Genomic DNA, 12,333 nt, shown 5'->3' with positions numbered 1-12,333 from the left:
CACCCAAGGAAACCTTTTTTTTTTTTTTTTTTTTTACGAAAAAGAAATCCAACAAAGATCTTAGCGCAACATGCGATGAGGGCTTGCGGATCTAGCACTCCACACCCCCCTCCCCACGCCCACGCCCCGAATCCCTCGTCCCCCGAAGTCCGGCTTGCGCAACAGGCGAGGCCAGCTCAAGCCCAGCGCCGGGAGCCCGCCAGCGCCTCCTCCCGACAGCCAAGCCCGCAGGCCAGGCTCGCCCGGGCCTAGGCGCTCCGACGGCGCACAAGGGTACACGGTCCACTAGGCCGCGCCCAGCCCTTCTCCCGGCCCCCGGCAGCTCTCACTTCCGGTTGGCCAGCTGGTTCTCCAGGTTCTCCAGGCGCGCGATCAGCTGGGCCAGTGCGCAGTCAAGGAAGCTGCTGGGGTTCGCACGGTCTCTCGCCTTCCCTCCAGCCCGAGCCCCCGGCCACAAAGGATATGGTTCTGGGTCAGGCTGTCGAGCGCTCCTAGCGTGCGGCCTTGGAACTCCATGAGGCTTTCACAGTCGCATGGGCTCCGCAGCTCCGTCCCGGCGCTGATGCCCTCCTCTGCAAGCCAGGCGTAGAGTCAGCGGAATGGGAAACTGCAGAAGGTAGCCAGCCCAGCCCTGGCCGGGCCATGAGACACCCCCACCCGCCTGTGGTTGAGTGTCCGGGCTTTTGATTAAGACAGACCTGGGCTGAGTCCCAGGTCTGTAGCTGTGAGATGTTGGAAAACTCAACATTTTTAACCTGCGTTTCCTCATCTGTAAAATGGATATAGTGAGAGTACCTATTCATTAAGGAGGTCTCTATGAGTTGGAATTGACTCGAGGACAGCGGGTTTTGGTTTGGTTTGTTTTTGGTGGCGCAAAGGTTAAGCTGTCAGCTGCTTTTTGGTTGCCAGTTTGATCCCACCCAGCAGCCCCGCAGGAGAAAGACCTGGCGATCTGCTCCTGTAAAGATGACAACCTAGAAAGCCCCATGGGGCAGTTCTACTCTGTTACATGGGTCGCTATGAGTCGAAAATCGACTGGACAGCACTTAAGAAGAACAATCTATTCACTGGGTTCTTGCGAGAATTCAAGGATTTTATTGTGTACGTGTGTATACACATCTTAGAAGTGTTTCCCAAACTTCAATGCTCCTTGGAAACACTAGGAAATCTTGTTAAAATATAGATTCTGACTCAGAATGGGGAAGGAGAGTCTTCATTTCTAACAGTCTCCTGAGTGATGCTGATGCTGTTGATCCGTGGACCACATTTTGAGTAGCAACAGTCCAGAGCCGCACTCTGCAAATGAAACTTTCTGCAGTGATGGAAATGTTCCGTATCTGCAACATCCAATGTGGTAGCCACTAGTCACATGTGGCTATTTAACACTTGAAATGTGGCTGGTGCAAGTAAAGAACTAATTTTTTTTTTTAATTTTAATTAATTTAAATTGAAATAGCCACATGTGGCTAGTGGATACCTGATCGGAAAGCATAGATCTGGAGCACTGCCTGGTACAAGTAAACAACTATACAGTGTATTTCAACTAGTGATTCTCAAAGTGTGGTCCCCAGACCAGCAACATCAACAGCCCCTGGGAATTGATTAGAGATGCAAATTATCAGGCCCCACCCCAGTTCTACTGAATCAGAAACTCTGGGGTTGGAGATCAACAGTCTGTTTTAACAAACCCTCCAAGTGATTCTGATGCACACTAATGCTTAAGAACCACTGATCCATGTCTATTTCCTCCCACATTTCACTATCACTGATATGAGAATAATGACTTACAATTAAATTTGGTACGATTAAATCTAACTACAGATTTCTTTTCTTAGCAATAAATCAAATAATAGTGCATCTCACAATGGATGGTGTATTACATTCACTGAAATGCTGTAAATCTGTGCCATTTTTAATATTACAGGTAGTGAAGTAGTAAGCACAAGGCATGGAAATCAGCCTTCGATAAAAAACTGCTGTTATGATTTTAAGGTTATTTCTTAGTCTTGTATGTACCCTTAGCAAACTGCTGTATGTACGGCTGGGTATAATAGCATTGATAACAGTCCCGCAATGATCCCTAGTTTCACAGATGGGGAAATCAAGGGCCAGAGAGGGGGAAGGATCTGCCCAAGGTCATGGAACGAGTTGGTGACAAGCCAATCACACAGCCCAGATTACTTTTAGAATTCTCAAGCTGGAGGCAACCTCTAACCTTCCGTTAAAGAAGACAAAAGTTAAGGTGGGGGTGGAGGTTAAATGACTTGTCCAAGGTCATACTTCGGAGGACACCAGAGTAGGACAAGAAGAGCCCTGAAAGAGCTGCTAATCTAGTGCCTCCACAATACCCTGGTTAATTACTAGAATTAGCCTATTTTTGTTTTTTTAGCTACCAATTCCTCAGGCCCCAGCCCAGCCCTACTGAACCTATCTCTGGAGGTAGGGACCGGTACACAGAAAGAAGCATCGTATCTTAAACCTTAAAGACTCTATGGTAAAAATTATCCCGAGAAATCCCCTCTATCACCTACCAAGAACAGTACACACAACTGAACAGCACATTTCTCCTGCACAGACGGAGTCGGTCCCTATGTCCTCAGCTGAGCACCACACGAAGAAGATGGACTGAATTTATGGCCTACATTGTCCAAAACATACATGTCTTTGTGTATCTGAACCACACTCGTCCCACCACTTTGCCAAGTCCTTCAAGTTGAATTCTAACAAGTTAAAGAGACATATGACATGACTCCATTTACAAATGATGGGTTTGGTGCGCCTTTGAAAAAAGTTCCCCCAAGTAATCCCAAACGCCCACTAATTTGGGAGACTGCCTAGTCTCGTGCTTCTAACATTTTAATATGCATAGGAATCACCTAAGTGTAAAATTCTGATTTCTTTGTTCTCGAGTTCCAACAAGCTACATGTGATGGCCGTTCTGCTGTTCCACAGACCACACTATGAGTAGTAACAAGGCTGTCTAGAGAGTCTAGCCCCTGGCTATAACTCCGCGAAGGGGGTGGGGGTGAGCTGGAAGCGGGGATATAGGTGGTGGGGCAGGGATGGAAGGGGAGGGGTCCCGAGACAGATGTGCTCACCCGGGCAGATGCTGCCTTTAAGGTTCTCCAGCAGGTGCGTCATGGTGCTGAAGTCCGGGGAGTAGGACACGTGCAGCTCAGGTGGCTCCGAGGCAATCTCCCGCAGCTCCTCCTCCACCGCCTTGCCCACGCCCACGGCGTACATGACGATGCCTGCGGGGTCCAAGGACTCAGGAGGCGCCCTGGCCCTCGGCGAAGCCGCCTCCCCGCGCCCGCCCAATCCCAGCGCCGTGCGTCCCGCGCCAAGCCCACCTTCCTCCTTGGCGCGGGCAGCCCACGCGGAGATGTCATCCTGGGAGCGGCCATCTGTGAAGACCAGGCCGACGCGAGGCACGTTGAGGGCACGGGGCCGCGCGCCCTGCGCTTCGGAAAAGCTATGCTCCACCAGGTGGCGCAGCGCCATGCCGGTCATAGTGCCGCGCTCCATGTACTCCACCGCCAACACCGCCTGCTTCACCTCGGCCGCGGTCCCGTAGCGGCCCAACGGGAACTCGGTGCGCACGCGGCTAGAGAACTGCACCAGCCCCACGCGCGTGCCCTCGGGGGACACGTCCAGGAAGTCCACGATCTGGTTCACGAAGCGCTTCACCAGCTCAAAGTTCTGCGGGCGCACGCTCTTGGAGCCATCGACGAGCAGAACCAGGTCCACATGGCCTTCCCGGCACCCTACACGGCGAGGAGAAGGGCTTGGAGGCCGGGAGGTGATGGAGAAGAGGCCAGATCCTTGGCTGGCAGCAGCCACGAATCCATCTAGTCATTCATTCGGCAAATATGTATTATATAACAGACACCATTTATTGAGTCCTGTTGTTCCAGGCCCTGTGCTAAACACTTGATAACGATGATGCTCGGCACTGTGCTAAGCATGTGTTATTATTGCCACTGCTATTATCACCATCATCGGTCATCATCATAAACCAAAAAACCCACTGCCATTGAGTAAATTCCGACTCATAGCGACCCTATAGGTTTTCCCCGAAGGGCAGCTGGTGGGTTCCAACTGCCAACCTTTTGGTTAGCAGCCAAGCTCTTTAACCACTGCGCCATCAGGGCTCCTAATCATCATTATAGTCTTTGCTATTTATTGAGTGCTTAGCATAAACCAGGCACTCTACTAAAAGTATTTTTTAAATAATAATAATAATAGCCACCACAATAGCTTTCATTTATTGATCATCTACTATGTATCAGATACAGTCCTAAGCACTTTGCTAGTATTAGTAATGATAACAACAACATTGTCTATTGACAGCTTACCATGTGCCAGACAGACGCTGGGCTAGGTAATTTATAAATGTTTTCTCAATCCCCTCAATACCCTTGGGTATTATTCCCATTTTATACATAATCTGAGATCCTGAAGGCAGAGGCGTTTAACTAAGGCACGGCAGATAGTGCGGTGCGCTGGGTGGCACCGGAGGCGGGGCGCTAATGAGCAGTTTCTATTGGCCATCAAAGTTTCCACCGGCCAGCTGTGAAAGATCATTCAGCAATTTAAAACTAATTGCCATAGAGGCTATTTTCCGTAGATAGGTACCTGCCTGCAGGATAAAGTGACTTGCCCCAGATTCCATAGCCAGTAGTGGCTACAATACGATTTGAAGCCAGGTTTGTCTGACCCCAAAACTCATGCTTTCCAATTATTCCACAATGCTGCCTTCCCTATCCTGAGCCAGGGACTTTGCTTGGTTCTGAAGAGGGCACAATAATAAATAAAACATAATCCTGATCTATAAGAACTCAGGATAGAGCAGAGCAGTCAGACATGCCATATGCCTCACTTGTGGAAAGTGCTTTATAAAACAGAGAAGCATGCGGAGGTCCATGGGAGCCCAAGATAAGAGTGATTCATTCTCCCTAGAGAAGCTGGGCAAGACTGCATGGTGGTGGCGACTTTTAATTTGGTCTTGAAGGATGAGTGGCAGAGAGGAGCATTCTAGATAGTGGGAAGCAGCATGTGCAAAGGCATGGAAGCTGGAAATCTCTCAACACATTCAGAAATGGGGAGGCCAGTGTGGCTAAAATGTTAGAGTGTGGTGGCAGGAGACAGGCTGACAGATTGGCCAAAGTGACATTGTGATGCGCTAAGGCAATGCTTTCAAACTTTTTTTTACCTCAATCAACAGTAAAAATAATAATAACAGTAAAAATACACCATTGCTCACTTCACGTACTCACATATAAATAAAAAATAAAGTTTCATGAAACAATTTATTCTTTCTACTTGCAGTAAATTCTATTTCCTCTTTCATTATTATTTTTTAATGCTGGTTGTAACCTACTAATTTGATTTCATTATCCATAAATCAGTTACCAGTTGCCATGAAGTCAATTCTGACTCATGGCGACCCCATGTGCATCAAAGTAAAACTGTGCTCCATAGGGTTTCCGATGACTGAATTTTTGGATCACCAGGCCTTTCTTCCAAGGTGCCTCTGGGTGGACTCAAACCTCCAACCTTTTGGTTAGCAGCCAAGCACCTTAACCATTTGCACCACCCAGGGACTCCCATTATCCATTAGTGTGGCCGAAACCCACAATTGGGCATTTATTGGTCTTTATTCTGTAGGCACTGGTGAGCCACAGAAGGTTTTTGAGCAAGGGAGGAATATGATCAAGTATGTATTTTTGAAATTAACCCCCGGCAGCAGGGTAGAGGATTAAGGGAAAAGAGAAGGAGGCAGGGCAGGACGCAATCTCTAATCCTCTACCCCAAACACACACAGAGACACTCACATCACAGGCTCAGGCCACAGCAAGGGCAAAGCCAAAGACACTCAGAATGTGGGCAGTGGCAGACAGAACATCCTCCCACCAATAACTCACGGCTGCAGCTCTTGCCATTTGCCTGGAGCTGCCGCCCCTCAGGGCACAGGCAGCGATAGGACAGGCCCTCGCTCACACACTGGAATTTGCAGCCGTGGTCCACGCCGTTGCAAAGGTCCCGGGCTAAAAGGAGAGAGAAGACAGGACGAGTCAGGGTGGACTCCAGCAGCTAAGGTCCCCCACCCCTCTACACAAATGCAGGAGACCCCCCCCCCCTCACCCTGACAGCGTCTCCCATCAGGCAGCAAATCATGGCCCTCTCTGCAGCGACACTGTGGCCCACCAAGGGTGCTGACACACTCGTGCTGACAGCTGTGGTTCCTGAAGCTGCAGTGGTCGATGGCTGGTGGGAAGCAAGAGAGAACGAGGTGTCACCTCTGATTGGAGACAGGGGGAGTGGTGCTGGGGTGGCGGGGGGGTGCTCGCTCACTCACCTCTGCAGCTCCTTCGGTCCCGCTGGAGCACAAAGCCAGCTCGGCAGTGACAGGAATAGGAGCCTGGGGAGCTGACGCAGTGGTGTTCACATCCGTGGGTCCCCTGGGCGCACAGGTCAACGGCTGAGGGAGAGGTGAGCTCAGCATATGCCCCGGGGCTGCACTTCTCAGCTCTGACTGCACAACCGCCTGAGAGCTTTTAAAAAACACCTGTGCCCGGTCCCCAACTCCAGACATCCTGACTTAAGTAGTCTGGGCTGGTACCCGGTGTTGTTAAATGCCATCGAGTCGGTTTCGACTCATAGCAACCTCATGTGACAGAGTAGAACTGTCCATAGGGTTTCATCTATGAGTCAGAATTGACTTGATGGCAACGGGTTAATCTTTACAAAAGTAAATCACCAGGTCTTTCTCCTGCAGAGCTACCGGTGGGTTCAAACCACCAAACTTTTGGTGAGCAGCTGAGAGCTTAACATCATGCCACTAGGGTTCCTTGGGTAGAACCCAGGTATCTGTAATTTCTATATGCATAGGCCTACTTCCTGCTGGGCCAGCTGACCCTCCCAACTCAAGCCCTAGGTGTATCCCAGACCCAGTGTGCCCATTACTGAGCCAGGCACAAGGAGAAGCCACAGTTATACAAGACAGGCCTCTGTCCTTGACATGTTCGACTTACAGGGAGGACCAGGCTCTGCCACTGTACTTGTCTCAGCCTCCATCTCCCCATCTGAAAAATGGGAATATAGTAGAAAAGAGCAATTGCTGTTCATAACTTCCTTCTGAGGAAGGGGGAGACCTGTTCCCCTGCTGAGCATCTTGATGGTTTGAGTGTGCAGAGATGGCCTGAAGCTGAGAGACAACAAGTGTCCTGCATAAGAAAGTGGGAAGAATTCTGGGTTCCTGGAAGAGAGATGAGGGATGGAGACAGGAAAAAAAGAATAAGAGAGACGGTGTGAGGATTAGTAAACCACGTGGGTGGAGGCTGCCAGTGAAAAATTCCCCGTAATGGGGTGGCTGAGGACTTAGGAACAAGGGTGTCTGAGATTCAATTATAATTAATGGATTTTTCTTTTCAGTGTGTATGTATGCATATTTGACTTTGCTTAGATGTAAGTCATGCCCCTGTCCACCCCAACTTTAGAAAAATGGACATATGCACACTTATTTACATACACACATACAAGCCCTAGTGTGCCCATATGTGTAAACCATGGAAGGGGCTCATTTACATGCATGGAACTCCACCAGCCTGTGTGGGACTGAGAAATTGAGAGAGGATGCATAAACCGAATGAATTCAGCAGAATCTTGGAGCTAGAGATGAGCACCAGATGGAAGCCCTTGGGAAAGTCACAGAGACTGTGGGTAGGGCTTTGAATGTCCACAGATCATCAAATGGGGGTTCAAGCCAATCTTTTCTAAGTTTCTAGAAACAGGACAACCCCAGCTGACACCTGGGTTACTGGAATAACAATACCTTTTCTCCCAGGTTCTTGTGAGGTTGAGTGATAATGTATGTAATGTAATTAGCAAAATATTTGATACTCACAGGGTACTCAGTAAATGGTAGCTATAGGAACCCTGGTGGCACAGTGGTTAAGCACTCGGCTGCTATCGGAAAGGTCAGCGGTTCGAACCCACCAGCCACTCCGTGGGAGAAAGATGTGGCAGTCTGCTTCCATAAAGATTACAGCCTTGGAAACCCTATGGGGCAGTTCTACTCTGTCCCATAGGGTCACTGTGAGTCAGAATCGGCTCAATGGCAATGGGTTTGGTTTTTTGGGGGGTTTAAATGGTAGCTGGAATTATGCCCACAGGGGGTGGACACACATACACCCGAAAAAGAAATACCCAATTGTATAAGCAAGGCATTTTGTGTCATAGATTTCAGAGACAAAAATGAAGAACTAGACCTTGAAAGATTTAGAGAGGTAAAGAGGAGCAGCCAGGGCAGCCCAGGCGAGGAGCAGAGAGAGCGGAGAGGCAGAGACAGGAATGAGCAGCATGGCGAGTGGGGGCACTGTATGGAGACCCACCAAACTGAAGACCCCAACAGTGTCTAAGTACCAGAAACTGTAGGAACGAGCCAATGAGAAGACAGAAACAAGTGTGGGCAGTCGACTGGAGTCAGGTGGGAGTCTGGCCTGAAAGAGCAGAGAGAATGAGTGTGGAAACAGGCCTAACTAGGGGTCAAGGTTTCTAGCCCTGGTCCCATCAAAGACCGTGTAACCCCCATGCAATCTTTTCTCTTCCTTAGGCCTGTAAAGTGAAGGAGCTAGACTTTTACTTCCAAAGCCCCTTCCAAACTCGTTGGTTCAATATCCGGGCAATGGGGAGCCACAGAAGGCTCCAGAGCAGCAAGATTGTATGCAGAGGAAGTTCTCACCCAAACAGCTCTTGTTATCTGCTGCTAGCTGGTAGCCAGGGTTGCAGGCACAGTGGAACATGCCCGGGGCGCTAACACATTGGTGCTGGCATCCATGTCCCCCCTCAGTACATAGATCCTTCCCTAAGGACACAAAGGACTAGAATCACCAGGGGACAGATGGGCAGGGCCCTCCAACAAGAGACAGCTGGATAAGGATGGGTTCAGAGGCAGGCCCCATCCTCAAGTCAGGATAAGACTCATTTGTGGGAGACAAATCCAGGTGGGAGCATTTAGGGAAAGAATACGGCTTGAGTACCTGGAAACTATGCCACCACTATTTCAAATACCAGCAGGATCACCCACGGTGGACAGGTTTCAGCGGACCTTCTAAACTGAGACAGACTAGGAGAAAAGGACTGGCGATCTACTTCCGAAAATTAGCCAGTGAAAACCTTATGGATCACAACAGAATACAGCCCAATATCGTGCTGGAAGATGGTGCAGGACTGGGCAATGTTTCCTTCTGTCATATGTAAGGTTGCCAGGAGTCAAAGCCAACTCACCTGGCTACTAACGGAAACAACAACAGCCCCATGAACAGGGTCACAGCAAGGGTGCGTGGAGCTAGACGTGTCAATAAGATAAGGCAGGACTACACAGGGGTGCAGTGGAGGTGGAGAGGTGCTAAATCAAGGCAGGGAGGGAACGCAGAGTGACTAGAACAGGTCTTTAGCATTGTGGGAGGGGCTAAGATGAGAATGGGAGGAGCCATACCCACTCCGCATGACTCTTTGGAGTGGGTGATTGCTCTCAGGTTTGAGGGGCAGTGCTTGCGGGTGGGGCCTGGGCTGCCTTGGAGCTTGACTGTTAAGTCTATGGTAAACCAGAACAGCCATGCCCAGATGGGTGGGGCAAGCTAAATTTTGCTCCTTGTGGGAGGAGCCTAAGCAAAAATGGATAGAGCTGGAATTTGACACAAACCAAAAAAAAACCGTTTGTCATGGAGTCAATTCCAACTCATCACTATCCCATATGTGTGAGTAGAATTATGTTCCATAGAGTTTTCAATGGCTAATTTTTCAGAAGTAGATCACCAGGCCCTTCTTCCGTAGTGCCTTTGGATAGGTTTCAACACCAATCTTAGGGTTAGTAGCTGAGCCCTAAACGCTTTACACCACCCAAGGAAATTGGCACAAGCCTATAGTAAACCATAACAACTCGATTCTACCTGGTGGGCGGGGCTGAAGCTGGAACAGACGGGGCCACACCGGGAAGGGATGGAATTTACTGTCGTGGGAACCGGAATCCAAGCGACTGGAGAGTTCCAGGCTTGCTCCAGAGCTCCCCTGACTCACCACACAGCCGGCCCTGGAACTGCAGGCCAAACTCCTGGATAAGATCAAAGGACTCGACGAGGAAGACGTGCTCATCCAGCGGAGGCGACGCCATGGCGCGCAGCGAGCCCACGTCGGCGCGCTGCACCCCTACAGCGTAGATCTCGATGCCGCGGGCGCGCGCCTGCGCCGCCACCTCTGCCACGCGGTCCTGGGGCCGCCCGTCGGTCACGATGACGGCGACGCGCGGCACGCGCGCCTCCGGCGGGCGCGCTCCCTCGGCTACGCTGAAGGCCACATTCATGGCGTACTGGATTGCCAGGCCAGTCATGGTGCCCTGCGCCAGCGGCACCAGGGCATGGATGGCGCGCTCCATGTCCTCGTGGCGCGAGAAGGCGCCCAGCGGGAAGACGCTCTGCACTTGACTCGAATACTGGATCACACCGACGCGCGTGGCGTTGGGCCCCACATCCAAGGCACGCAAGAGGCCCACCAGGAACTGCCGCATGGTCTCGAACTCGAAAGGGCGTACGCTGCGGGAGCTGTCAATCACAAACACCAAATCTAGGGGCCCAGTTCGGCACTTGGGACCTGTGGAGAGACCAGGGTAGGTGTCTTTCCTAGATCAGCAAAGCCTCACCTCCGAGGACACCCCCAGGGAAACCCAGGGGAATTGCTGCTATCCCTGCCATCACAGCTCCCATCACAGGCTTAACCCCGCAAATTCAGGTTAGATGCATTCGTTTATCCCGCATTGGCTCAGGGCCGGTGTTAGATTTCACAAATTCTCTATCCTACACCTCTGAGGGCTATTCTGAGAAGGTATTATCCACGGGTGTGTGTGTGTGTGTGTGTGTGTGTGTGTGTGTGCAAATTCAAATGCCTATAGGCGCCTGGCAAAAAAATAAATAAATAAATAAGTTGCTTTGGAGTTGATTCCAACTAATGGCTACCCCATATGTTACCAAAGAGAACTGCTCCATAGAGTTTTCTTGGCTGTAATCTTTACAGAAGTAGATCGCTAGGCCTTTCTTTCACAGAACCACTGGGTGGGTTCAAACCACCAACCTTTAGATTAGCAGTCCAGTGCAAACTGTTTTCACCACCCAGGGACCTATAGGGGGCTGGGCAGGCAACATAAATGAGTGAACTGGTTGGGTTAGGACAGTGGACACCCAGAGAGCCCGCGGCCCTCCCAAAGTGGGCAACTCCAGCCAAGTGTTGCCATGTGGGTATGCAGACTCAGTTTCAGCAGATCTTTAGATTCTTCAAGAGAAGTCTCAAATCAGGATTTTTATGTGAAATCTCCTGATTTTTCAATTTTTTCTACTAATTTTTAAAAAGTAAATGCCAAATGGGCATGAGCACCACTTTGTGACCTCTAAGCCACATCCTGGAGCCCTGGAGGCCCAGTGGTTAAGAGCTCTCCTGCTAACCAAAAGGTTGACAGTTCGAAACCACCAGCTAGCTGCTCCTTGGAAACCCTATGGGGCAGTTCCATTCTGTCCTACTCAGTGGCAACGGGTTTGGTTTTTGTTTGTTTGTTTTGGTTAAGCCACATCCTACAGATGGGGAAACGGAAGTCTAGCGAGGTGAAGCAGTGATCCAGAACCCCGCCGGTGTGATCCCAAAGCCCTTGCGTTTCTCTCCCCAGCAGGCCTAGCTGGCTGCAGATGGAGAAGCTGCTGGGGCTCCCTGCCTCCGTTGGGAGGAGCTCACCTGCAAACCCGAGCTCGGTTTCCTGGGGCGGGAGGAGCAGCAGCAACATGGGCAGTGGTGAGCACAGAAGGCCCTTCATGGCGCTTAGAGCCTGGAGGGAGGAAGGAGAATGATAAAGCGATAGTATTTAAAAGCTTCTTATTCTGGGTGATGGATACTCAGGGAAAAGAGGATCAGGGTTTATTTATTATTATTTGTTGATCAAAGGTTTATTTTACTAATCTCTCTGCTTTGTGTATATCTGAAATTTTTCATAGTAAAAACAAAGTTTCATCACAGTATAACTGCCGGGAAACACAAGGAATTCCATTTTGTAGCACCACAGAATATACAAAAGAATAAAATACAAAATTTAAAAAGAAAAAAGCCAGCCTAAGTGTTAAAAGCTCTGCATGGAGTGTGGCGTTTATGATTCTCTCAACAGTTCTATGAGAGCAAGTTCGTATTGCGCAGATGGGGAAATTGAAGCTCAGAAAAGCTAAGCGCTGGTACCTAAATTCACACAGTGAGGAATTGCCTATCCGGGTCTGAGGATCAGGCGAAGCGGTCAGAGCC

General features: G+C 49.9%; 1 protein-coding gene across 3 annotated transcripts; it reads right to left on the bottom strand.

Moving 5' to 3' along the window:
- Positions 1-187: 187 nt before the first annotated feature.
- MATN4 (matrilin 4) lies at positions 188-11,857 on the bottom strand. 3 transcript variants are annotated; one of them, XM_004370308.1, is made up of 9 exons: positions 11,779-11,857; positions 10,081-10,650; positions 6,359-6,481; positions 6,145-6,267; positions 5,925-6,047; positions 3,351-3,764; positions 3,099-3,251; positions 465-572; positions 188-384 (listed from the first exon to the last, which is right to left on the bottom strand). In XM_004370308.1, exons 1-9 carry the CDS (start codon positions 11,855-11,857, stop codon positions 326-328), a joined length of 1,752 nt encoding a protein of 583 aa, XP_004370365.1. In that variant the 3' UTR covers positions 188-325. The 3 variants fall into 3 exon arrangements, with proteins under 3 accessions (XP_004370365.1, XP_004370366.1, XP_004370367.1); XM_004370309.1 differs by lacking the exon at positions 6,359-6,481 and having other exon boundaries at positions 326-384; XM_004370310.1 differs by lacking the exons at positions 6,145-6,267; positions 6,359-6,481 and having other exon boundaries at positions 326-384.
- Positions 11,858-12,333: the final 476 nt, after the last annotated feature.

This window comes from Trichechus manatus, unplaced genomic scaffold (assembly GCF_000243295.1).
Source record: "Trichechus manatus latirostris isolate Lorelei unplaced genomic scaffold, TriManLat1.0 scaffold00008, whole genome shotgun sequence".
NCBI classification, from domain to species: domain Eukaryota; kingdom Metazoa; phylum Chordata; class Mammalia; order Sirenia; family Trichechidae; genus Trichechus; species Trichechus manatus.
Note: the sequence above shows the minus strand (reverse complement) of the source record. Positions and strands in the feature narration are given on the sequence as shown.